This window comes from Acinonyx jubatus, chromosome A1 (genome assembly GCF_027475565.1).
Source record: "Acinonyx jubatus isolate Ajub_Pintada_27869175 chromosome A1, VMU_Ajub_asm_v1.0, whole genome shotgun sequence".
NCBI lineage: Eukaryota > Metazoa > Chordata > Mammalia > Carnivora > Felidae > Acinonyx > Acinonyx jubatus.
The window spans coordinates 72,306,112-72,331,154 of record NC_069380.1 but is presented as its reverse complement, the minus strand read 5'-3'; the positions used below and the strand labels follow the sequence as shown (position 1 = coordinate 72,331,154).

Genomic DNA, 25,043 nt, shown 5'->3' with positions numbered 1-25,043 from the left:
CCATCTCGAAAATGCAAATCAAAACCACAACAAGACACTGTGTCAACCCAGCAGGATGGCTCTAATGAAAAAGATGGACGATAAGGATTGTTGAGGATGTGGTGGAACTGGAACCCTCATACACGTCTGAAGGAAATGCAGAATGGTCTAGTCACTTTGGAAAACAGTTCCTCAAACACTTACAGAGTGACCATATGATCAAGCAATTTCACTCCTAGGTATAAAGCTACGAGAAACGAACACATATGTCCACAGAAATGTTCGTAGCGGCATTATTTATCATAGCCAAAAAGGAGAAACAACCCAAATATCCATCAATTGATGAATGGGTAAGTAAGATAAATAAAATGTAGTTTATCCATGCTACAGAATATCGGGCAATAAAAATAAATGAAATACTGACCCATGCTACAACACAGATGGCCCTTGAAAGCATTATGCTAAATGAATGAAGCCAGTCACAAAGAGGCAGACAGTGTATGATTCCATTTATATGAAATGTTCAGAATAGGCAAATCTCTAGTGACAGAAATTAGATTAGTGGGTTACCTACAGCTGGGAGGGAGGAGGAGGTTGGGGATGATGGGGTTTCTTTTTGTAATAATGAAACTATTCTATAATTGATTGAGGTGATGAATCCACAACATTATGAATATACTAAAAGCTACTGAACTGGACATTTGAAACAGGTGAATTGTATGATGTGTGAATTATATCCCAATAAAGCTGTGTATCCATCACCACAATTATAGTTAGTAGTCACTAACTTCTGGTCAGTCTCAGGAAAAACTCATTTTCAAGTCTACACCAGTTCCTTTGGGGAAGAAAACAGAACAGTTTAAATAGCAACCAAGGGCATTTGAGGAAGTCGAAGATTTACAGGACCTTGATGAGTCAGACCAGCACAGGTGGTACAGGAGGGCACAGGGTGCAGGTGCCAGTTCTGAGTGTGCCCACCCCACAGGGCTCTAGTGATAGAAAAGTACTCAAGAGACACAGCCCGCCCCAGGTAACCAGTCTGATGTTCACTAGTCAATATCTCTGCCCATTCACTTATTTTTAAAAAATTAGAAGTGAGAATAATTTTCTTAGGTTACAGAAAATGGTTATATAAAACCCCTCATACAAATATTGAATGACAAAAACCTCTAAGGCAATAAGAAATAACAGAAGAAGGATTGCCACAAGAGCCGTGGTCCCTCTAAATCTGTGAGCAGAAACTAGTAAAGGTAAGGCATGTCCTACATGTAATTTAAGGTAACAGAGTTCATTACAAGAAGGACTCCACATATCCTACAAGAGATTCCATTCCCTTTATTTTTAAGGAATGCTTTCCTTTTTTCTTTTTTAATGTTTACTTATTCTTGAGAGAGAGAGAGAGAGAAAGAGAACAAGTGAGGGGGGGGGGGGGGCAGAGAGGGGGGAGAAGATCCGAAGCAGCCTCCAGGCTCTGAGCTGTCAGCACAGCTGACTAGAGTAGGACACTTAACCCACTGAGCCACCCAGGCACCCCAGGAATGCTTTCCTTCCATTCAAACCTTTGGGGAGTGAGTTTTTTGGAATTGGTGCAGTTTATAGTTATTCGCAGAAAAGTCGGTTTGGCTGGAACCTCCCCACCAAAGATGGAACCCCCAACAGTATCATTTGGGAAACTTCTCTTGTTTTCAAGAAATCCTGGGAGTGCTAGCAGTGGATCTCTTCACAGAAAGCTTTAAGCCTTCTCTTTCTTCCTCATCTCCTGGTGTCATGGTGATGTTGGAGGAAGATGCAAAGAGAAGCTTGTATCTGAGGCTGTACAGACCACACTGGGCTTTTCTGAGGAGTCGATTTCTCTGATTCTTAGCAGATGACCTAACAAAGCACTTTCTACTGATCTGTTGTCCTGGTGCCTTTCTCTGAGAGCCAGCGTGGTGGATGGAGGTAGGTATTATTTGTGGCATTGGGGCTGTATGGGTGGGTTGCGGTAGGGTACATAGGGCCTTGGTAAGTAAGGGGTAGTGACCCAAGGGTGTTGGAGTCCATCGGAGGAAGTGGTGGGGACAGAAATGCTCCGGGCACTGCCCTTGTCTCTTCATCTCAAGCTTAGTTTCTACTTTGTCACAGCTTCCTTCCTCAGATTTAATAGAAGTGTGCCCATGGGACCAGCTCTCTGTAGCGTGGGGATGTTATGAAGAATGCTCATTTGGAACATATAGAGAATATTCTTATCAAAAACATAGGCAAAAGGAAATTAGTGCATTTGAGCACAAAAGGTAGGGCTGAGGGGCACTTGGGTGGCTCAGGTGGTTAAGCATCTGACTCTTGACTCTTGATTTCTGCTCAGGTCATGATCTCACAGTTCACGAGATGAAGCCCCACATCAGACTCTGTGCTGACAATGCAGAGCCTGCTTGGGATTCTCTCTCCCCCTCTCTCTACCCCTCTCCTGCTTGTGCTCTCTTCTTGTGCGTGCTCTCGCTCTCTCTAAATAAATAAATAAATAAACTTTTTCTTTAAAAAAAGGTAGGGTTGAACTTTCTGGAAGCTAAAGACAAGAAAGAACATAGCACTTAATTCACAAAAAGTTTAATAGTCTGGTTTTCTTTGCGTTTTGGGTTTGTTTGCTTTTAAATAATGGTCACTCAACAAGCATGATTTCTTTGGTTGCACTTCTACAAAAAAAAAAAAAAAGTGAAGATCATCCACATAAGGGCATAATTTATATCAACTGTCAATAAAAGCCAATACCAGTATGAAAACGTTCTCCTTTGAAGCATCGTTTATGGAAATTTCTCTTTGAAAAATTGTGTAATGTTTCTAGATTTTTATCACAGAAGTAAAACAAATGACAGAGAAAACTACTACAAAATACCAAGATATGACACAAAGAAAATGAAAATCATCCAACTCCCATGACCCAAACGCTGTTGATGTTTATTTTCTTCCCTTAATATCTGTCAGGTCTGGGGAATGTTCTCCCCATGTCAGTGTGAGCCCCTGAAGCTAACTGATGTTAGTATTATCTATTATTATCGCGTCCTCAGGCTTTCCTACGAGTGAACTGAGCACAAGTTATTGCTGATAACAGAACCATTAGAGACAGCAATCACTGTATTATGTTGTAATTATAGCCTCAGGAAACACTGAGGGACAAAGGTGCAGTTGTCCTCCACTAAATAGCCTGTAGCTTCTCTGGTTTGGTCACACCGCATATCTCCTTTTGTTCCTATTTTGGTAAACCATTCCCAAGTCTATTCCCACTCCTAGCACCACCCCACCCCCGGGATGATATTTCTAACCTGACCTGTGCAGAGTTATTAGAAAATAAAGCTTGGACACATACATATGCTCACGTAACTCCCCTGCCTAAAACCTTCGGCTCTTAGAACAAAAAGCCAACTCCTGGCCCCAGGATGGATCTCCTTAGCCCCATCCCTCTCTCACAGCCCCCTTCCTCCTTCCAACTTTCCAATCTCTGGATGTGTTCTCCTCCTACTCACCCTCCAGTACTTGGTTAATCCCCATTTATTGCACATATCCTTCCATGTCACTTTCTGGGGATTCTTTCTTTGCTCCCCAAACCAGGCTGGGTCACCCTGCGCATACTCAGTACCTTTCCTTAACAAGTCTTACCAGGGCTATCCCCAGGGAAGAGCATTTTTTAAAAGTTTCATCAACAAAGACTTAACTTGTAAGTGCCTACATCATGCCAGGCATTATTTTAAGCCCCGGATTAGGAGCCTAGTAGATTCCAGGAAGATTTACTAGGAGAGGCTTTACGAATCAGGGGCTGGACATTAGGCTAAACAGCCTCTTTTTCCTCCTCCCTGGGTGTCGTCTGTGAGAATGATGTTTCCTAATCCAGGTAAGAGAGGAGATGCTCTATTACGATTTTACTAAGAATGTCTAAGGGCCTAAGGCTCAATTTAATGATGTTCTCAACCATCATGGCACAGGCAACAGAAATACTGTTTAACTGTTAGTGAACAAAATTTTATAACATGCACCTGTAAAGTAACGATTTTTGGAAGTCACCAGAACGAACTGTTCTGTCAAATAAACGCTCCATTTGTAAGGTCAGTATCCATCGCCTAGGCTACATTCTTTTCGGGTTATATTTCCAATCCGTATTTTAAAGTATCAAGTTGGCTTAGAGAACGAAAGACCTTCAGAAGTCTCTTCAGCAAGCCTCCCCATGTGACAACTATTATCTGTATTCCATACGGAAGGCCAGTGAAAGGTAATAGCATGGAAGTGACTTACTAACAGTGGAAAAGGCGCCCACGAGCTGGGCCAGACGCGCTAAGCCCCAGCGGGTCAGGTCTCGGTCCTCCTCCCCGGTGTCCTCCACACGCGCACCAGGCCCCTTGTCGGGCTCAGACCCGAGCCCCTTCCCGGGCTGCGGCCGCGGGCCTACGAAGGATACCGGGTCCTCCCGGCGGCGTGCAGCCCAGGCTCCCGGGGCAAGCGAGCGGAGCTCCCACCTCCCTGTTCTGCGAAGCTCGCGGCGCCGCCAGGCTCAGAGGCCGCCGGGACCCAAGCGACAGTCTCGCAGGCCGGTCCCCGCCACGCCGAGGCGGTGTGTGAGGAGGCGGCGCCGGGCGAGGGGAGGAGCCAGGCTGCGCTCCCAGCCCGCGCCCCTCCGGCGGCCGCCTCGGCCCGCGCGAGCTCTCCGGGACCCAGCCCCCCAGCCCCGGTCCCCGCAGCGAGGCCTCCGGGCCGCTCCGCCCGCCTCCCGCCTGGGCCGGAAGCCGGAGTCCGCCGCTAGGGGGAGCGCTGCGGACGCCCGCGGGGTGATCGCCTCCAACCCGCCCGGGGCCGCGGGAGGTTCCGGACTCTCGACGCTCCAGGGCTGGTGGGACGCGTCAGTTACTGCCCCCCGGGCCAGGAGGGAGTCGCCTATTTGAGCTCTGAATGCACCAGTTGAAATCGATACTCAAGACAATTGCAAAAAATTAAGAAACAGACAAGCCCCGCCTGGACGCCCACCCAGGCCAGCTTTTTGCCCGCGGAGCCCCCCGGCGGGTCTGGGTTTTCCGGGCAGCTGGCAGAGGTCCCGAGAGGGAAGTGGGAGGGAGAGCTGGAGGCTCTGGGTCCGATACCGGAGCTCCGTGACCCCTCCTGGTGACCTCCCCCCGCCCCCGGCCCCGGCCAAGGGGCAGACGTGCGGGGAAGAAGGGACGGCCACGGCGCGCTCCCGGCCAGGCCCTGCCCGGCGTGGCGTGGACACCCGCGCCAGGCAGGAGCCACCGGTATCCACACGGACATCTCCAAATCGGGCTTTGTTCCCGAGAGCACTCGCCCCTCATCTCCCTAACACTCCCCCCATGTTGCGGCCCAGCTCTTCACCCCACTTTTTCCCAGGAGGAGGACGGGCACGGATGCAGTGGCCACCGCTCGGACGGCCACGGGGCTCCAGGGAGCCCACGGCCCCCGGCAACCCAGGCGGCCACAGGCGGCGCCCAGGACAGGCGGGCAACAGCAGGCCCTGCCCGCGGCGCGCGAGTGCCGAGCGGATGGCCCCGCGCGCTGGGCGCACGGCAGCCCGCAGCCACCTCCGCCCGGCCCACAGCCCCGGGTACCTCTCGGCCTGTCCGGCGGGGTCGAGTCGCTGCGGCCGCCGCAGAGCCGGCACCGGACCCGGATCACAGCTTCCCGCGCGCTGCCCGCGACGTGCCTCCAGTTACCCTGGGGCTGGCGTCTCTCGTCCCATTGGAGCGCGCGGGGACAGCGCCCTGGACGGCTGTGCCCGGCGACCGGTTGTCAGATATCATTGACAACACCTTCCTTTCATCGTGTTTTATAATACCTGCCCTCTGCACGTGCGGAGGGTATGGTGACAATTTTTTTTCTTTACTCTTAGCTGTGCCCCCGCATGCCCCTCTGTTGGGCACCTTGTATGCAAGCGGTGACCGCAAAGTAAATAAACGAGTGAGAGTAGGTAAAACCTGGCAGGATTTCCGCTAGTCCTATCGCGAACTACATGTCCCAGGAAGCCGTGGAGCACGGACGCCACCGCGCCATCCACTTGGAGAGGGCCTTACTCAGCCCGGCGACACGCGAGCCAATCCCCTCGCCCTGCACCTTGGGCTGGAGCCTGAGACCGATTCGCCCCCAAGGATGCTCCAGTTGTAAGAGCAACGCAAGTTTATCATTGTCGGGAGAAGGAGGAGCAGCGTGTTTGGAACGGGTGGCATCCTTCAGCCGGACCAGCCAGCGATCCGCCTGTGACTATCCTGGGGGAGAGAGGAGACCCGCGCGCCTGCCCAGCCCAGCAAGCGACACCTTTTTGGAGTCGTGTTTCCTGCTGCGATCGGCCAACGTGCCCCTGCCCAAGCCGCCGCTGGTCCCGTCCACTTCTTCCACTTCATTTATCCGTGGATCATTTCGAGAGTCGGTCTTGTAAATGTTTAGCATTTTGCTGCTTTACTGCTTCTTTCTGGGGACAGTGCCAGCACTTGCCGAGACCGGCGGAGAGAGGCGACTGAGTCCGGAGAAGAGCGAAGTATGGGGACCCGGGCTGAAGGCAGCTGTCGTGCTTCCCGCTCGCTATTTCTACATTCAGGCGGTGGATACGTCAGGAAATAAGTAAGTCCAGAAACGGCTCCCTATTTTGGAATGCAGTAAAAATGGACCGTTTCTCCCTTTTTTTTTTTTTTTTTTTTTTTATCCGCCCAAGGTTTTTCCACAGCGGTTTAAATTCCAGGATATTTGGATGCTATCCACATGCGATTGTAACAGTCTTTCCCCATCCCAATCAATTTTTCCCTGTAGCTTTAGAAATGTTTCCGGATTCCCTCTTCTCCTAGATATTCTGAGAGGGGAGACAAAGCCTCTGCACTTTGCTGGAAGTTGTGTTTCTACCTACTTTTGCTTAAGCTGTTGTAAGGAATGTACACACCCAGCTGTGAAAAAGTCGGTTGGTTCATCCCTCTCTGGTGCTGCCCTCTGCTTTCAGGTAGACTTCTGCAGGTGAGCGAGTTTTGAAACACAGAGAAAAATGAAACACTATTTGAAACTTTACAGTTAAGAGGGAAAGTATCAGTGTGAGTCTCCTGTGTGTTTGTAACAAACATTATTGCATTCCATTGAATTCAACCATTAAGATGATAACTTAAAACGGACTTTTAAAATTCACATACTTCTGGGGCACTTGGGTGGCTCAGTTCAGTCAGGAGAGCTTTCAGCTGAGGTCAAGATCTCAGGGTGCTGGGATCAAGCCTGGAGTCCCGCTCCACATTCAATATGGAGCCTGCTTACGATTCTCTCTCTCCTTCCCTCTGCCCCTCTCCCTAAAATATAAATACAAATAAATAAAATGCTCTGTCTCTCTCTCTCCCTAAAATAAAATTAGAATTCACATACTTCTGTGAAATGATTGTCTTTTCGTTATTCGAGGATGCTGACCACATATATTTTGTAAGGGGAAAAAAAAAACATCTTGGGTATTCCAAGAAAAACTTCCAAGAAGTTTTCCAAAGCAGAAAAAAAAAAAAAAGTTATCAATTGTGTCACTTGGGTATTACAATTGGGGAAACTAAATACCATTTTAACAATCTTAATAGCGGGAACACTCACTTAAAAAAACTTTTAGGGGAGCCTGGGTGGCTCAGTCACTTGACCACGGGCCTCTTAGTTTCAGCTCAGGTCATGAACTCATGGGGTTCATGGGTTCGGCCCACCAAAGGCTCTATGCTGACAGTGTGGAACCTGCTTGGGATTCTCTCTCTGTCTCTCTCTCTCTCCCTCTCTCTCTCTCTCTCTCTCTCTCTGCCCCTTGCCCACATGCACCCTCTCTCTAAGAAAGAAAGGAAGAGAGGGAGAGAGAGAAGAAAAAAAAGAAAAAGAAAGAATCATTGAAAGAGATTTTTCAAAAGGTTGTTATCTTTACAGGCACCATTTGACCACAAATTTCCAGATGCATGAAATAAATAGTAGGTGGACAAGAGGGTTTGTGTGTGTGTGTGTGTGTGTTTTGGTTTTTGGTTTTGTTTTAGGGAGAGACAGAATATTCAGCGGGCTCCACGCTCAGCATAGAACCCAACGCGGGGCTTGATCCCACAACCTTGGGACCATGACCTGACCTGGAAACAAGAGCCAAACACTCAACCTACTGAGCCACCCAGGCACCCCAAGAATATGTTCATATGTGGAATGCATAAGTGGGTTCTATGTTTACATGAATATGTAGCCTTTACATATTCCCTTGAAATTTTCTAATGAAATGTTTATGTTATTGTGGCCTTCTGCCATCCTCCTCTTTTTCTTAAATCTCTGATCCATCACATTCATTCCGGCACTACAAGCATATGAGAGAGGCAGCAAGCATATATGTTAGGGGGAGAGTTTGAGAAAAAGAGTAAGGCTGACAGACTGGAGAGCAGAATCTTTGTGCATTTGTGCCTTAAAATAATCTTTATATCTTACTGTTCTTCCCGTGACAGGTTCACATCTTCTCCAGGTGAAAAGGTGTTCCAGATTAAAATCTCAGCACCAGAAGAGCAGTTCACTAGAGTTGGAGTCCAGGTTTTAGACCGGAAGGATGGGTCCTTCATAGTAAGATACAGAATGTATGCAAGCTACCAAAACCTGAAGGTAGAAGTTAAATTCCAAGGTCAACATGTTGCCAAATCTCCATATATTTTAAAAGGTAATTTGGAACATAATTTTACAACAACAGTGTTAATGAAGCCATATAATGGATATTTGTTAGGTGTTTTGAATGGTGAGTGAAATTGTTACAGTGATATTTTGTTACTTGTGTGTAATCAGGGCCAGTTTACCATGAAAACTGTGATTGTCCTTTGGAAGATAGTGCAGCCTGGTTGCAGGAGATGAACTGCCCAGAGACCATAACTCAGATTCAGAAAGATCTGGCACATTTTCCTACGGTCGATCCAGAAAAGATTGCAGCAGAAATCCCAAAAAGATTTGGACAAAGACAAAGCTTGTGTCATTATACCTTGAAGGACAACAAGGTACAATTAAGGTTTGCTTGTTTGACTTGGTGACTTTTTTTATTTTGTTTTGTTTTCCTTTGACCTTTTGGCTCTAAGTAGCTACTGAGTTTTATTAAGTATCATTCAATGAGGAGCTGGCTGGCTCAGTTGGTGGAGCGTGTGACTCTTGATCCGGGGGTTGTGGATTTGAACCCCATGTTGGGTGTAGAGATTACTTAGAAATAAAAATCTTTAAGGGGCACCTGGGTGGCTCAGTTGGTTAAGTGTCCGACTCTTAGTTTCAGCTCACAGAATGATCTCACAGTTTGTGAGTTCGAGCCCCACATCAGGCTCCGTGTTGCCAGTTCAGAGCCTGCTTGGAATTCTCGGTCTCCCTCTCCCTCTGTCCCTCCCCTGCTCACTCTCTCTCTCTCTCTCTCTGAAAATAAATAAATAAACTTTAAAAAATAAAATAAAATATTTTTAAAACATAATTCTGGGGTGCCTGGGTGGCTCAGTCGGTTAAGTGTCCAACTTCGGCTCAGGTCACGATCTCACAATTCGTGAGTTCGAGCCCAACGTCGGGCTCTGTGCTGACAGCTCTGAGCCTGGCGTCTGCTTCAGATTCTGTGTCTCCCTCTCTCTCTGATCCTCCCCAACTCACGTTCTGTCTCTCTCAAAAATAAATAAATAGTAAAAAAAATTGTTTTAAATCATTCTAAAGATCATTGCGATACACTTTACCTCATTGAAATCTGCCAGTCCTGTTAGATTAACGTAATAAATGTTCATTTCTCTTTTAGGTTTACATCAAGACTCACGGTGAACATGTAGGCTTTAGAATTTTCATGGATGCCATACTACTTTCTCTGACTAGAAAAGTAAGTATTTTTTTTTCCTCTCAGGTAAAGACACTTTCAGCCCAGGTTTTACAATATAATTTTTAAAAATAACAGCTTCAGTGGTACTCTATCCTGGAACCTTATTAAAATACTATTCTGAAGCTTTATGTCCTGGAGAATACCTGCATTCATTTCCTACTGTTGCCGTCACAAAGTACTGAGAGCTTGGAGACGTAAAACAGCAGAAATTTTTGTTCTCTCGCAGTTCTGGAGGTTACAAGTCTGAGAGCAAAGTATCAGCAGGGCCTTGCCCCCACCCCGACCCTCCTGAGAGCTGTAGGGGAGGACCCTTACTTCCTCCCACTGCTTCTCGTGGCGTGCCGGCCATCCTTGGCGCTCCTTGGTTTGCAGCCACATCACTCCAGCCTCTGCCCCATCATCGCATGGCCTTCCCTGTGTGTCTCTCTCTTCTAAGGACACCAGTCATATTGAATCAGGGCCCACCCTACTCCAGTATGACCTCAGCTTAACTAATTATAACTGCAACAACCCTATATCCAAAAAATGTCTTTCTGAGATACTAGGGTTTGGGACTTTTGCTTATCTTTTGTAGGGGACAGAATTCGATCGATAACAATACTTTTGAAGGGAAAATGTCTTAAAATAAAGTTGGCTTAATACTCAACCTACTTTGAGCCCAAAGAAGACATCGTCTATTGAATCCTGTTCCTTGGTATAATGAGCTTTCAGCAGGGTTCTGGTGGAGAACCTGACCGTGATAGTAAAATGGCCGATACGAAAAGCTCTACCCACATTTGTTACCAGTTGCTTAATAACAATTTATTAGATAATCTGTGTCTACATCTTGATTGAATTACTCATGGGAAATCATAGTATCTTCTCAGAATTGCATAGCATTTATAGTGAGTTCATCCTGAACATAGGTGGCTACATAGCATGAGTATTCTGCCTCCTTTAAGCTAAGACATCGGGGTGCTGTCAAGTTTTCCTTGCACGTGTATCAATCCATGGAAAAGTAAGACTGCCCTTCAGCTATTTGCAAATGACATACAAGATAAAGGGTTAGTATCCAAAATCTATAAAGATCTTACCAAACTCAACACCCTGCCCCCCCCAAAAAAAAATTATCCAGTGAAGAAATGGGCAGAAGCCATGAACAGACACTTTTCCAAAGAAGACTTATCCAGATAGCCAACAGACACATGAAAAGATGCTTAACATCACTCATCATCAGGAAATCAAAACCACAATGAGATACCACCTCACACCAGTCAGAATGGCTAAAATTAACAGCTCAGGCAACAACAGATGTTGGCAAGGATGTGGAGAAAGGGGAATCCTCGTGCACTGCTGTGAATGCAAACTCATGAATGCAAACTGGTGCAGCCACTCTGGGAAAAAAAAAAAAATATATATATATATATATATATATATATATATATATATATATATATATAACGGAATATTACTCAGCATTGAAAAAGAATGTAATCTTGCCATTTGCAACAATGTGGATAGAACTGGAGGGTATTATGCTAAGCGAAATAAGTCCTTTAGAGAAAGACAGATATCATGTGATTTCATTCATATGTGGAATTTGAGAAACTTAACAGAAGATCACAGGGGAAGGGAAAGAAAAATAAGACACAAGACACAGAGAGGGAGGCAAACCATAAGAGACTCTTAAATACAGAGAACAAACTGAGGGTTGATAGCAGTGGGGTAATTGGGTGATGGGCATTAAGGAGGGCACTTGTTGGGATGAGCACTGGGTGTTGTATATAAGAGATGAATCACTAGGTTCTACTCCTAAAGCCAAACTACACTAAGTTAACTAACTTGAGAATAAAATTTTTTTAATAAATTTAAAAAAAAAAGAACATGAAAATATTACAGAACAATGTTGAGAAAGAATGTAAAAAAAGACTGCCCTTCAGGACTCCAACTTCTCAAGATGCTTCTCAGACTGACCACAACAGTTCTTGCCTAAAAAGTAGGTCTTGGGGTGCCTGGGTGGCTCAGTCAGTTAAGTATCTGACTCTTGATTTCAGCTCAGGTCATGATCTCAGGGTCGTGAGATCCAGCCCAATGTCAGTCTTTGAGCTGAGCGTGTAGCCTGCTTGGGATTCTGTCTCTCCCTCTGCCCCTGTCCCAATCACAGGCTTGCACTCTCTATTTCTCTCTCTCCAAAAAAAAAAGTATGTATATATATACATACACACACACATACACATGCACACATATATCGATGTTTACCCCAAACATTTACCTGTGGCTTGATATAAAACCAGGATCTTTGAACATGTCTGTGCCACTTGTTGGTAGAAGCAGCCTAGCTTGGAAATCATTAGTGCCAGCTTTTGTGTCCAGCTTCCAGAGTTTAGAGTCTGGTCCCACCACCTACCTACCTGGGGTGTATTTTTTAAATGGGAACGTCTGGCTCATTAACCAGGAATGAAGGGTAGAGTCCCAAGTTCTTTTTTGTAATTTTTTGTGTTCTAATTGTTTTCCAGTAATTCTTTCTCTCTTTGATCATCATAGAGTCTCTTGGCAGCATTAAAACCGAGATTACCTTTGTCATTTCATCCCCCCTCCCTTTCCTTTTGAAAGAGAGAAAGAGAGAGAAGGAAAGTACATGCAAGGAGGGGAAGGGCAAGAGAGAATGTTTTTTGGTGTTTTTTTTTTTTTAAATTTGAGAGAGAAAGAGCACGAGTGGGGGAGAGGGTCAGAGGGAGAGAGAATGTTAAGCAGGCTCCATGCCCAGCCCGAAGCCCAATGCAGGGCTGGGGCTCCATCTCACCACCGTCAGATCATGACCTGAGCTGACATCAAGAGTCGGACGCCTACCCAACTGAGCCATGCAGGCGCCCTTCATCCCTTTTTGAAGCAAGCCTATTGGCCACTGTGGAGGCACCACAGAAAGGAAATCTAGTATACTGAGATATACAGTATTGTGAAAAGTCAGTCACTATTCAAATTGGCCTAATTATCATTACCTGAAGCTTGTAAAGCTGGCCTTTCATCTGGTAGGATTTCTCATTTGTGTTTCCCTGCTCCCCGGGTGGTCTGGCTGTGCTGCAGGATAGAACATTACAGAAATGTAGCCAAAGTGAAAAGGCAGAGAAATGCCACCGAGGAAGGAACCAGTGCAGGATTCGAGGTGGCTGAGAACAGGACAGCGTGCACACCACGGGGCAGGGGGTGTAGCGCTTCCTTGCAGAGAGGGAACGACATCCCGTCCCTTGCTGGGTGGCGGTCCCTGCACTATGGCTGTGTGCACCTCAGTTCGTGCCGCAGCCTAGCTCCCTGACCACTCCCTGTGGGGTCTCAAGCACAGGGAGCTGGGGGCAGCCTGAGGGCCGGGGGCACCTGCACTTCAGCAGAACATGAAGCACATTCCCTCACAAGGAGGTGAGTGCAGCCCAGACTGTGAGGGCTCCATTTCTTGGTAAAGAAGTGTTCCAGACCCGAGACCCGTTCTTCCCGTTCTTCTGTGACCAAGCAGGGGCTGCAAAGACTGCCTGCACGAGGCTGCCTTTCCCAACACACGGATCCATGGATGCTATTATCCACTGCAACCAATGTAAATAAGCTCTTCACTTTCTTTTTCCAGGTGAAGATGCCAGATGTGGAGTTTTTCGTTAATCTGGGAGACTGGCCTTTGGAAAAAAAGAAATCCACCTCGCACATTCATCCAATCTTTTCCTGGTGTGGCTCCACGGATTCCAAGGATATCGTGATGCCTACCTACGACCTGACTGACTCTGTTCTAGAAACCATGGGCCGGTGAGAGATGGGTCTAAGATGACCCAGAGCCTTGGTGAGTTCTTTCCCAGCAGCCTTTGCAATGTGACGGTTTGGGAGGAAAATCTGTTGCACTTTTTGTCTTCCAGAGTAAGTCTGGATATGATGTCTGTGCAAGCTAACACAGGTCCTCCCTGGGAAAGCAAGAACTCCACCGCTGTCTGGAGAGGGCGAGACAGTCGCAAAGAGAGACTGGAACTGGTTAAGCTCAGCAGGAAACACCCAGAACTTATAGACGCTGCCTTCACCAACTTCTTCTTCTTTAAACATGATGAAAGCCTATATGGTCCTATCGTGAAACACATTTCATTTTTTGATTTCTTCAAGGTATGACATCAATTGTGTCCAATCCTTTCTGTTTTTCCAAATGTCTTCATTTGGGGGAAGGAAACTGAGGCCTATAAATTCTAGGGGGTGAAAGAGGTGAGCACAAAATTTAGCGAACATCAAGGCATGAGGCCCTGGGGACCACTTTGGCAGCGTGAGGGGTACAAGGTACCCAGACCTGACATTAAACATGCATCAAGGGAGGGAGGCCTGGGTGGCTCAGGTGGTTAAGCGTCTGACTCTTGGTTTTGGCTCAGGTCATGATCTCACGGTTTGTGAGTTCAAGCCCCAAATGGGGCTCTGTGCTGACAGTACAGGGCCTGCTTGGGATTCTCTCTCCCTTTCTCTGTCCGCCCCTCCCCTGCTCGCTCGCTCTCTCTCTCTCTCTCTCTCCTTCACTCTCTTTCAAAATAAATACATAAATTTTAAAAATATATGCATCGAGGAAGCTTTGGGCCTGGGTAGGGCTAGAATTTTTTCCCCAACTCACCCTCAAGGTAAGCACATTTCAGCTCTAAATCCTTTCTTATTAATAAATACATGTATGTGATTTTACAAATTCTTCTCCCCAGAGCATCGTAACAGTCTAAAGAAGAGATAAACCAAGTATCTCACATCAGACTTTCTGATGGGGAAGTGTCTTGAAACCCAAGCAAATGATCTGCCTGGGAATCCTGGAGATTAGGGAGACCTTTCTGTGTCTAAAATGTGGACTGCTCCTTTTTCTAACTCCTTCTTCTAGGCAGCGGGACGCTGCCCTATTCTCTAAACCACTAAGTGGTTTTTTTAAAATTTTTTTTAAGTTTGTTTATTTTGAGAAAGAGAGAGCAAGCGGGGTAGGGGCAGAGAGGGGGACGGGAAGAGAGAATCCCAAGCAGGCTCCACGCTGTCAACACAGCTGACACAGGGCTCAAACCCACAAACCACGAGATCATGACCTGAGCCTAAGTCAAGAGTCAGACGCTCAACCAACTGAGCCCCCCAGGTACCCCTAAGCCACTAAGTGGTTTTTAAAGACCCATGTCATGGAATGAAAGGTGGACAAAAGGTACTCACCTGTCCTCGGAATGTGGGAAAGTAAGTGATTCGTCAGCTGTCTGCACCTGTGGCCAGGTTTTCTTTGGATAGGTTCCATGGCAGCAGGAAGTCCTAAATAAGGCCGTAAGTTGAATTGTCATCACTTCCTCCGTATGCATTTCACAAAGACTTGTGAAAGAAAGAGAGGTTGCCAGCCATCCCTCATCAGTGGGTGTTGTGCCAGGCCTTTGCACTTGCTACAGCTAGAGAGTAATTGTTACCATGGCTCTAGGCATATTTGTATTCATAGCTGCTTTTGCATCTACGCTTGTTAATTTTCTCAAGACTTGTGTGTGGCCATCTGATGTTTAAAAGGTATGGTTGGGGCACCTGGGTGGCTCAGTCAGTGAAGTGTCTGATTCTTGATTTCTACTCAGGTTATGATCTCACAGTTGTGTGATCAAGCCCCGCATAAGACTCCACACTGAGCATGGAGCCTGCTTGGGATATTCTCTCTCTCTCTCTCTCTCTCTCTCTCTCTCTCTCTCTCTGCCCCTCCCCCACTCTCTCTCTCTTAAAAAAAAATTAAAAGGTACGGTTAATATGGCATAGGCTACCATGCTTAGGTGCTCATACGTGATCAGTAAAGTATTAGAGGGATTACAAAATCACGATAAGCCTATCTTTCCTAGGTTGTGGCCTTTGGACAGCAGTCTTAGTATTGTATTGTCTGCTCTAATGTTAGACTTGTGGCCCCCTTGTGAAATTTGGGAGAGCATCACAATAAGCCTTTAGCTCTAGGCCAGGTGTCAATATGATAGCACTTACTCCACGGCCAAGGCAGAGGGCAAAATCTGGCCAGTTCGTGTCTGCCAATGATGAGGCTTCAAGTGCGGAAAGAGGAGGGAGTAAAGAGAGTGGAGAAGGGAAGTGTGATGGAGGCTTCTCTTCTGCTGTTTTTCAGCACAAGTACCAAATAAACGTTGATGGCACTGTCGCAGCGTATCGCCTGCCGTACCTCCTCGTCGGTGACAGTGTTGTGCTGAAGCAGGACTCCATCTACTACGAGCACTTTTACAATGAGCTGCAGCCATGGAAGCACTACATTCCAGTGAAAAGCAACCTGAGCGATCTCCTGGAAAAACTTAAATGGGCAAAAGATCATGACGAAGAGGTAAGGTCAGTCTCTCCTGCCCCACCGTCACGGGCTCGTTTTAAATGTCTTGTGCCCGAAGAGCATCCCGGATGCTGAGCCATACACCCTTCCCTCTCAGTGGGAGGCCGCGCCCCCCCCACCCCCGGTAGCAGATCTGTCCCCCTCAGGGTGAACGCCGGCATGGGGTCTGGATTAACTGTCCACTCTGCACTTGAGATAAAAAGCTAGAGGTTGGCCTTGAGGATGCTTTCTCTTTTTTCGGTCAGGTTGATCAGAGCCTCAGGCACTGCCTCCCCTTTACTAACAATATGAAAATGTTCAAACGGGCAGGAAGAAAAAGTTCCTGCAGGATTGCATGAAGTAAACTTCAGGAAAATTGCTGAGAATTGTTAAGGCAGTTAAGCTTTGTCTTGCATTTACTTTACAAAGTCATTGTTACCTCATTTAATGTGTGCCTTCTCTCTGCAAGAGAGGCTTCATTCTAGAAGGTCCAGTATGATTCCTCAAACTTTCAACTCTAAAAAAAAAAAAAAACCTCCCTTTAATTTGAACGTACTGTTGTTAAATGTTCCCTTTACCACATAACACTACCCTCAAAAATTTTTCCTGCCGTTGTCCCAGGATACATGTACCCTGAAGATCAGTTTGCATATGTGTGCACGGGGAAAAAAACATGTTTCATTAAGGGACTTTGTGTTGTCATTGTTCCCACAGGCAAAGAAGATAGCAAAAGCAGGACAGGAATTTGCAAGAAATAATCTCATGGGCGATGACATATTCTGTTATTATTTTAAACTTTTCCAGGTCAGTATTTTCTAAGAAAACAGATATACTATTTGCAGTTGGGCATGTTAAGAGCAAATAACATTTCACGTAATAGTTTCTAAAAGTATATTAATATAAAGAGATACATACACTTCTCTGTGGGCAAAAACCAGGGACCAACATCAAATCATAAAGAAAATAGTACAAACCCGACATTAGCTAGACAAGAATGCTACAACATTATGGGGAAAGTATTTATGTTAGCACTCTGTATTGTGTGGTTAAGAAATTGGCCTCTGATCCTGCCAAGTTATTGTGTATGGATCTGTATTTTCTCTTTGTACAATCTTTTTTTTTTTTAATTTTTTTTAGTATTTATTTTTGAGAGAGGAGAGTGTGAGTTGGGGGTGGGGGGGTGGTGCCAGAGAGAGAGGGAGACACAGAATCAGAAGTAGGGTCCAGGCTCTGAGCTGTCAGCACAGAGCCTGATGTGCGGCTCAAACCCACAAATTGTGAGATCGTGACCTGAGCCAAAGTCAGAGGCTTACCAGCTTAACCGACTGAGCCACCCAGGCGCCCCTGCTCTTTGTACAATCTTTACCATTTCTTTGTCTAAACAGTGCCCAGTGTCTTCTGACCTATACTGCTGACTCCATATGAGCCATGGCTTCTCTTGGAAACTGTTTTCATGGGCCTAAGCATTTAGGGATTATAATCAAAGTATATCTGACAACTTAAAAGGGTATTTTTAAAAAATGCAGTAGTTAAAAAAATTAAAGCTAATAAAAAATTTTAAAAATGCAGTAGTTAAAAAAACTTAAAGATACTAAAAACTTTAAAAAATGCAGTAGTTAAAAAAATTAAAGATAATAAAAAATAAAATATAAAAAATGCAATAGTTAAAAATTAAAGATAAAAAAATAAAAAATGCAGTAGTAACAAGTAATTTCCTAATGATACTACTAGATCTAAATTAAGATTTTTTTTTAATCTCAAAATTGCAGGTATTGAGCCCCAAATCTTAGACTCCACTCCAGAACAGTTGATCTGTTTCTGGTCTGCACTGGCTCCTCCCTCTTTCTAACCTTCCCAGGGGCTGGTGAAGGGACGGAGAGGGTGAAGTGGAAGATTTACTGTCTGAATTCCTCAAGGTCCACAGGCTTGTGCTCACTCATTCGGATTACATTTCCTAGAGCATCACCACCTGGCCCAGAGCCTAACACACAGCAGGCGGATGATCTAGATCAAGGTGGTGGCCGAGCTGTGCAAGCCATGGTGGAAATATGTTCTAGCCTCAAATTCCCAGTCTAGGGCAGACCGTGTGCACAATTATTTTCACTTCAAGGCAGAAGCTGGCAAAACCAAAACCGTACAAGTCATATAAATGATGGGGGCACCTGGGTGGCTCAGTTAAGCATCTGACTTCGGCTCAGGTCATGATCTCAATTTGTGAGTTTGTGAGTTTGAGCCCTGAGTGGGGGCTCTCTGCTGTCAGCACAGAGCTTGCTTTGGATTCTCTGCCCCGCCCCTCCTCTGCTCCTCCCCTTCTCTCTGCCCCTCCCACCCCCCCTCCCCCCACACACAGGGTTGTCTCTCTCTCAAAAAAATAAATAAATAAATACATTAAAAATAAATAAATGAAGGATAGAATAAGGAGAGGTGCAGTAGCAATCAGCAGCTGGTATCCAAAGGACAGCCACCTCTCAGAAACTCTGTTATTGGGGGTTTAAGGGGAGTATGATGAATTTTGCTTCTCACAACTTGACACATGAATTAAAAGGACCATATCCTAGCAAATTCCACTGTATCTGATTTGATGGATATGCTCTGAGTTACAAAAGGCACACTTCTGACTTGTTGCTTCCACAGGAATATGCCAATTTGCAAGTGAGTGAGCCCCAAATCCGAGAGGGCATGCAGAGGGTAGAAGCACAGACTGAAGATGACCTCTTTCCTTGCACGTGCCATAGGAAACAGGTAACCCGAACCGGCAGTGGCAGAGCAAGAACTAGTCTTGTTCCAAGTCCTCATCCGTCCCTTCAGTCCTTCAGTCGGGCAGCCACTATTTGAGCTTCTCTGGGGGCCTGCCTGCCCTTCAGTCTACCGGAGGGGCAGATGCCGTGGGAACAACATGGCCAGAGAAAGGGCACCGAGATGCAGGTAGGGTAGAAGTCCAGGAGCCCCCGGCAAAGTGGAGGAGAGCCTTCTTTTAACGTGAGAATTCACATGGCCTTTGAATAGAGGTTTATAATTTTAAAAGTGTTTTCACATGTGTCACGGGAGATGGCTTTGGCAAAACTCATCATCTCAGTTTAGAGATGAAAAATATATGACCGTGATTATTCATATATTACCAGATTATGCATTTAAGAGCAATCTCTGTTCATACCACCAATATATACTGATTTCATTAACAAATGGTAGATTTACACAGACTTGTAAGTCTAAAAGGGCCTTTTAGGGGGGCGCCTGGCTGGCTCAGTCAGTGGAGTGTGCGACTCTTCATCTTGGGGTTGTGAGTTTGAGGCCCATGTTAGGCACAGAGCCTACTAAAATATTTTTTAAAAATTAAAAAAAAAAAAAAAAAGGGGACCTTAGGGGTCACCCAGGAAATGCCTTCATCTTACGGTTATAAAAACGAAGCCTAAAGAAGAATTTAGCTCATAACCACCCAGCTGGATTATAGCAAGGCTAGGACCAAGAACTAGTCTCCATCACCAGATTGTGTGCCTGGTTGTGTGTAAAGACATGATGTGGCAGGGGAGGGTTGTTTTGATTGTAATGCTTTTTGTTTGAATGAATATATACTATATAAAATTGTAGTTCATATCTCTACACTCTATGTATACATATATATTACATAAACGTATACATATAATATATTGGCTTGACATTATTTTAAGCAATGTCATCATGTCTCTAAAAGAACAAACTCAAAACTGTGATATTGTGACCAAAAATGAGAAGGCAGATTTGGCAGTTATCATGCCTGACTCACAGGGGGTTTGAAACGAATTAAGTGACCACTATCCAGTGGTATGATAGAATCAGTTTATATAAGCTCACTGTCTGTTACATATTAGGAATTTTGCACACTAGTTAATTTCTGGTACCTTGGAATCTGCCTGGTGGGGGAGAGTCACCATGACAACAGCAGGTGCTACAAATCAGTTTTGGTTATTTCCTTTTTTTGTTTGGAGTACAGACTTGCCACTAAGTAACTAACCAACCCCCTCACCCCCACCCAGAAACGGTTCTTCATCAGTGTTAACGCTTGTCAGTGCTGGAAGTTCATTAAATTAGTTAAAGCCATTGACCAAAAAAAAAAAAAAAAAAAAACTTGCTAGACTTCGGGGCACCCTAAGTCAGCAGAGCTTGCAACTCTTGATCTTGGATTGACCCCACATTGTGTGTAGAGATTACTTAAAAAATAAATTAAATGCTTAAAAAATAAAATCTTTTAAAAATTTTCCAGAATTGAAATGTACCCGCTCATGAAATTTGTGATTTGGTATCACAACACTTCTGTTGGCTCCAAATGAAACTGGGCGGCTTCCTTTCTCCAGTCCTCTTTTTTTATTTTTTATCTTTGTCTGAGTGATGCTGGGGAGTGCCAACACTGACCAGTGGACTTAGAGCCTTCGTTAATTTCCTCCTCCTTGTCTGCTGTAGCCCTTCACAGATAAGATACATAACACAAAGCCCTTTACAGTAATGCAAACACTTACATGTTTGTGTTCCCCATCAGCAGTCCAATAAAATACAATGTGACTTTCCCCAGGAGGGATTTCGAGCATAGTCCCAGGCCCTACAAACCTTTAGCGCCCACTTGCCTTTTTCGCTGCTTCCACCTTTAGGGGAAAATAATTAATAGACTAACGTAAGTTATCTTGACGCGTATAAGACTTCTTGATGGCACTAAATATTTTGCTTCTTAATTGCAGACCAAAGACGAACTCTGATGTGCAAAATACCTTCCCTTCAAATAATGGTGCTCTGAAGGCTCTTTTTAACTGACATAGAGGAATGTTTTTTAAATATTGATTCTGTGGACAATATAAAGTCTGCTATGTGATTGGATTATGAACATATGTTTCTTCTTCTTATGCAGTATTCCTGTGACCATCCTTTAAAGCACAGTTTTAGAATTTTATAATAAAACCACTTTTATTTTAAAGACCTGCGTTGTGCTAATTATTAGCTGTGTTTAGACCGTGGAGCGGTACACAGAGGGAGTCTGGGCCCTGGCCTCCATGTCGAGCATCACAGCAGCCACCACCTACATGCACGCATGTTTTATATGACAAAGCAGTGACCTGCTGTCTGCATGCCACTGTTATTTTGGACATTTCATCCACCGTGACCAAACATAATTCCAAAAAATACACCTAATAAGGCATGCATCTGCAATCCAGTTTCTTGCCACTTCCCAGTATGCATCTTACAGTCCAGCAAAACCAGCTGGACTGTTCTGTCAGTTCCTTGTTTCTTACCTTCCTTGGTTATTTTTTCTCTTGGTCTGGAGTGCCATGACTCTCTTCTGGCTCAGTGACCATCTGGTGCACATCTCTGAAATCACTCCTCCAAATCTCCCCATCTGCATACTTGAACCACTGTAGTTACCTGACTGTGTTAGTGATCTCATCATTACCAGACTTTAAGCAGAGATTTGACTGCAGAGACCATGATCTTCCACATCATCTAAAAGGGTGCCCACAACCAGAAAAGCTCAATGAATATCAAATTGGTGAATACCAAAAATCACTGAAATGTGACTAAGAGAATTAAAAACAGGCTGAAAAGCCTAACACTGAACCATAATATAATGTCGTATAAATTTCTTTACCTAATGGTCTCCCTTCCATCTATCTTCCAGTTAAATAATCTATTGTATTTTTTTTTTTACGTTGTGGAATGTATCCTATGCACAGAAGACTATAAAACATGTATCTGCATTTTGAAAATAATTGTAAGAAAACACCCATGTAATTATTGTCAAAGATTCTTTGTTTGGCCAAGGTTTAGTCAAGTTCCTGAGCCTTCAGAAAGGGCCATCTGGGCACTTCCTTATAAAATACGGTTTCAGCAAAAACTCTGCTGAGTCCATTTAGTAAGAATCCCCATCCTCCACATCCAATCACTCTTGGTATCTATTCGGGTTCCTGGTCCTCAACTATCCCCCCTAGGTGGTTGATCAGATTGGCCTGTCCTTAGCAAGAATCCTGTTGGGTCAGATTTGCCAGAATCCCTCCATAACCCTGATGTTTCCTCTTAGTAATTTTCTATCCACTGATCTCCACCCTGCTCCTTGGCTGTAAATCCCCACTTTTACGCACTGTATTTGGAATTGAGCTGGTTCTATACTGAGATCTCTTCCCCGATTGCAATAGTCCTGAGTAACATTTTTTTTTTTTTTTTACCTCTTTACTGTCTAGCTCTGATTTGCTTGGATATTACCACTCAGGTTCAGAAATGGAACACTGCTATTCCTTAGAAGTTCCCCCTGTCTCTCCCCCTATTATCTCCCACTCACCTGCTCCCATGTGGCCAATATTGTGACGGTTGTGATCATCTTTTCCTTGTACAGTAAAATCCTGGTTTGGGAGCATAATTCACTCCAGAAACATGCTTGTAATCCAAAGCACTTGTATGTCAAAGCGAACTTCAAGAACCATTGGCTCAGTTGTGATCATGTGACATTTGGCATCACCTAACACTCATACTGCAAGACATTGACTGTGTATCAAGTTAAAATATATTAGAAATGTTTGCTCATCTTGTGGAACACTCACAAAACAAGTTACTCGCAATCCAAGGTTTTACTGTACTTATTTATAGTTTTACCACCTACATATTCCTCCCTAAGCAATGTGGTTGAATTTTCTTTTTGTAAATTGATCTAAATGGAATCATACTGAACATATGGTTGTCATTACTTGCCTGTTGAAGCACAGAGTGGCAGCACATTCATTTATATATGTAGGCAGTATTTCATTGTATCAGTAGGATTCCTCTTTTAGCCATTCTGTTACACATGGACTTTTGGGTTGTTTCCATTTTTAACAATTCTAATCAAAGCTACTATGGGCATTCTTATTCATGTCTCCTGATTACATCAGCTTTGGAATAAAATTACTGGGTTATAGAGTATATATGTCTGCAATTTTGCTAGATAATGTCAAACAACTTTCCAACTTGATTGTCCCAATTTGCATTCTCCAGCAGGGTACAGGATTTCCAGTTGCTGTACTTCCTTGCTAACACTTGCTGTTATCAGACTTTGAAATTTTTTGCTACTCTGGGGTAAAATGGTAACTTACTATGTTTTGATTTTCATGCTGACCATCTTTTCATGTGCTCACAAGCCATTTGTGTTGTGTTTCCTACTTTTTTTTTTTATTTGTTTGTTTATTTACTTACTTTAGTTCATTTCCCTACTAAGTTGTTTGACTTCCTGGTAGATTCATAAAAGTGTATTTTAGAGCAAGTACTTTGTTGATTGACTCTGCTGCATAATTCCTACTTTGTGGCATGTCTTAGATTCTTCTGGCAGTGTTTTTTCATGTTCAAAGGATGATGATTTATTTCTTTCATAATTGAGTTTTTATCGGTTGTGCTGAGGACCAGTAAGACATCTCAATTTGTACACAATTCTTAACATACATATCAAAAATCTAAAAAAATCATATAGTTGTGATTCTTTTCTAAGTTATTCCAGTGACTTTCCAGCTTAAACTTTGGAGGCAAATTTTCCTTAACAGTATATCAAGCATCAATATCTTCAAATGTTGACACACTGTTACATTATTAAGTCCCATTAATTCACAATTTAATATCATATACACTACATACACAGATTTATAATCCTGCACAGCACGTTAACAAAGTTACTAGGAAAACCAACCAAGATGTTACAGAACTTACAAAATTCTGACAGGGAGAGTCAAGATCAAGGAGTGGTTTTCTTTAGGAAACAATTTTTTTTTTTAATGTTCAAGACATATTAAATGCATGACAGACTCCCAATTGCCATTCAATATGCTTTGTACTGTAGAATATAAAAACTACCCCATCTGTGAAATGTTGAGCTGATACCCAAGGCAGTCAAAGCCTCCCATATTCAATACCCCAGTATTTTCTGATTGTACCAAAAAATAAATAAATAACAAGAAAATGATTTCACCTCTTTAAAAAAAGCATTGACACTTAAGAAATGGGATGAAGTGGGCATCTCTCCTTAAAAATGTTTCTAGAGCTACTAAAAAACTTGCATTTATAAAATAGTTGATCAAAGTACTCCTCTGGATTGTACAAGAAGGGGAACAGGGATGACTGATAAGACATGGTATGTATGATATTAATCAGACGTAGCTTCTTTCCCTCCTGCTTCATCAGTGGCTGGAATCTCGTTTTTAGTTTCTCCATTTTCTGCAGGTAAGTCTCTTTCGTTTCTTGGTTAGCCACTTCAGCCTGGTTTCCCTTTGCTCCACTTTTCTCTTTGCTTGCACTTTTTTTGTCTGAAGATTTATCCCTTCCTGCCCCCTTTTTTGGCTTCATTTCCATCTTTGCAGGAGCAGGTTTGGCTAACAACCTCCCCCCATCTCCTCTTGGACTCCTCCTTCGCAGCCCCCTTGGCAGAGCTGGCCTTCCTTTTGGGCATCCTGAGGATGGGCTGGGCAGGCAGAGAGGCTTCTCGAAACCTAGCTGACTGGCCGCTGCAGGGCCTCCTGGCCCAGAAGATGATGATTTCAACATAGAGGAATATATCAATCTTTTCTTTAGTGGCCAGGGCTTTTTGTAACTTGTTTAAGAAATTTTTTCGAATTGCTCCGTCACTAAGCGGGTTTCCTATGTTATTTTCTGTGTAAGTTTCTCTCAGAGTTTTGGAGGCCAGAGTCTGAAATCAAGGTGTTGGCAGTTTTGGTTCCTTCTAGGAGCTCTCTCTCTCCATGCCTCTCTTCTGGTGGCTTCTAGCTTCTGGTGGCTTCTAGCAATTCTTGGTGCTTGCTGGCTTGTAGACACATCACTCCCATCTCTGCCTGGGTCTTCATAGTGTTCTTCCCCTCTGTGTGTCTCTGTATCTTCTCCTTTTCTGTCTCTTATAAAGACACTAGTCATTAGATTTAGGGCCCACCCTAAAAACAGGATGATCTCATGTTGAGAGCTTTAATTATATGTGTAAAGACCTGATTT

At 44.3% G+C, this 25,043-nt stretch overlaps 2 protein-coding genes, 1 long non-coding RNA gene and 1 pseudogene across 6 annotated transcripts in view; 1 reads left to right on the top strand and 3 right to left on the bottom strand.

The window, feature by feature from the left end:
- Nucleotides 1-5,699, bottom strand: part of BIVM (basic, immunoglobulin-like variable motif containing) — a 77,927-nt gene extending 72,228 nt beyond the window's left edge. Inside the window, exon 1 of one of the 3 annotated variants that reach the window (XM_027065200.2) lies at nucleotides 5,562-5,699. The gene's annotated coding sequence lies outside the window, so the exon portion shown is untranslated. Of the gene's footprint in view, nucleotides 1-4,242; nucleotides 4,563-5,561 lie in introns of those variants that run through there. The other 2 variants (XM_027065199.2, XM_015081188.3) reach the window with 2 other exon arrangements.
- Nucleotides 5,700-6,083: 384 nt separating this feature from the next.
- Nucleotides 6,084-21,029, top strand: POGLUT2 (protein O-glucosyltransferase 2). 2 transcript variants are annotated; one of them, XM_027065201.2, is made up of 10 exons: nucleotides 6,084-6,567; nucleotides 8,424-8,629; nucleotides 8,752-8,957; nucleotides 9,722-9,799; nucleotides 13,395-13,567; nucleotides 13,675-13,912; nucleotides 15,894-16,103; nucleotides 16,800-16,889; nucleotides 18,720-18,827; nucleotides 20,795-21,029. In XM_027065201.2, the coding sequence occupies exons 1-10, from the start codon at nucleotides 6,386-6,388 to the stop codon at nucleotides 20,810-20,812; spliced, it is 1,509 nt and encodes a 502-aa protein (XP_026921002.1). In that variant the 5' UTR covers nucleotides 6,084-6,385; the 3' UTR covers nucleotides 20,813-21,029. The 2 variants fall into 2 exon arrangements, with proteins under 2 accessions (XP_026921002.1, XP_026921003.1); XM_027065202.2 differs by lacking the exon at nucleotides 6,084-6,567 and adding an exon at nucleotides 6,680-6,951.
- LOC128314613 (uncharacterized) lies at nucleotides 19,419-22,734 on the bottom strand. The gene is made up of 2 exons (XR_008296480.1): nucleotides 22,384-22,734; nucleotides 19,419-21,551 (listed from the first exon to the last, which is right to left on the bottom strand). It is a non-coding gene; the product is annotated as an uncharacterized LOC128314613 (long non-coding RNA).
- A 915-nt stretch (nucleotides 22,735-23,649) lies between these two features.
- LOC113601112 (non-histone chromosomal protein HMG-14-like) lies at nucleotides 23,650-24,649 on the bottom strand (annotated as a pseudogene).
- Nucleotides 24,650-25,043: the final 394 nt, after the last annotated feature.

Coding starts and splice junctions, on each gene's coding strand:
- POGLUT2 (XM_027065202.2), top strand. CDS start 6,695: ATGCTATCCACATGCGATTGTAACAGTCTTTCCCCATCCCAATCAATT. Junction 16,104..16,799: donor CAAAAGATCATGACGAAGAG/GTAAGGTCAGTC, acceptor TTGTTCCCACAG/GCAAAGAAGATAGCAAAAGC. Junction 16,890..18,719: donor ATTATTTTAAACTTTTCCAG/GTCAGTATTTTC, acceptor TTGCTTCCACAG/GAATATGCCAATTTGCAAGT.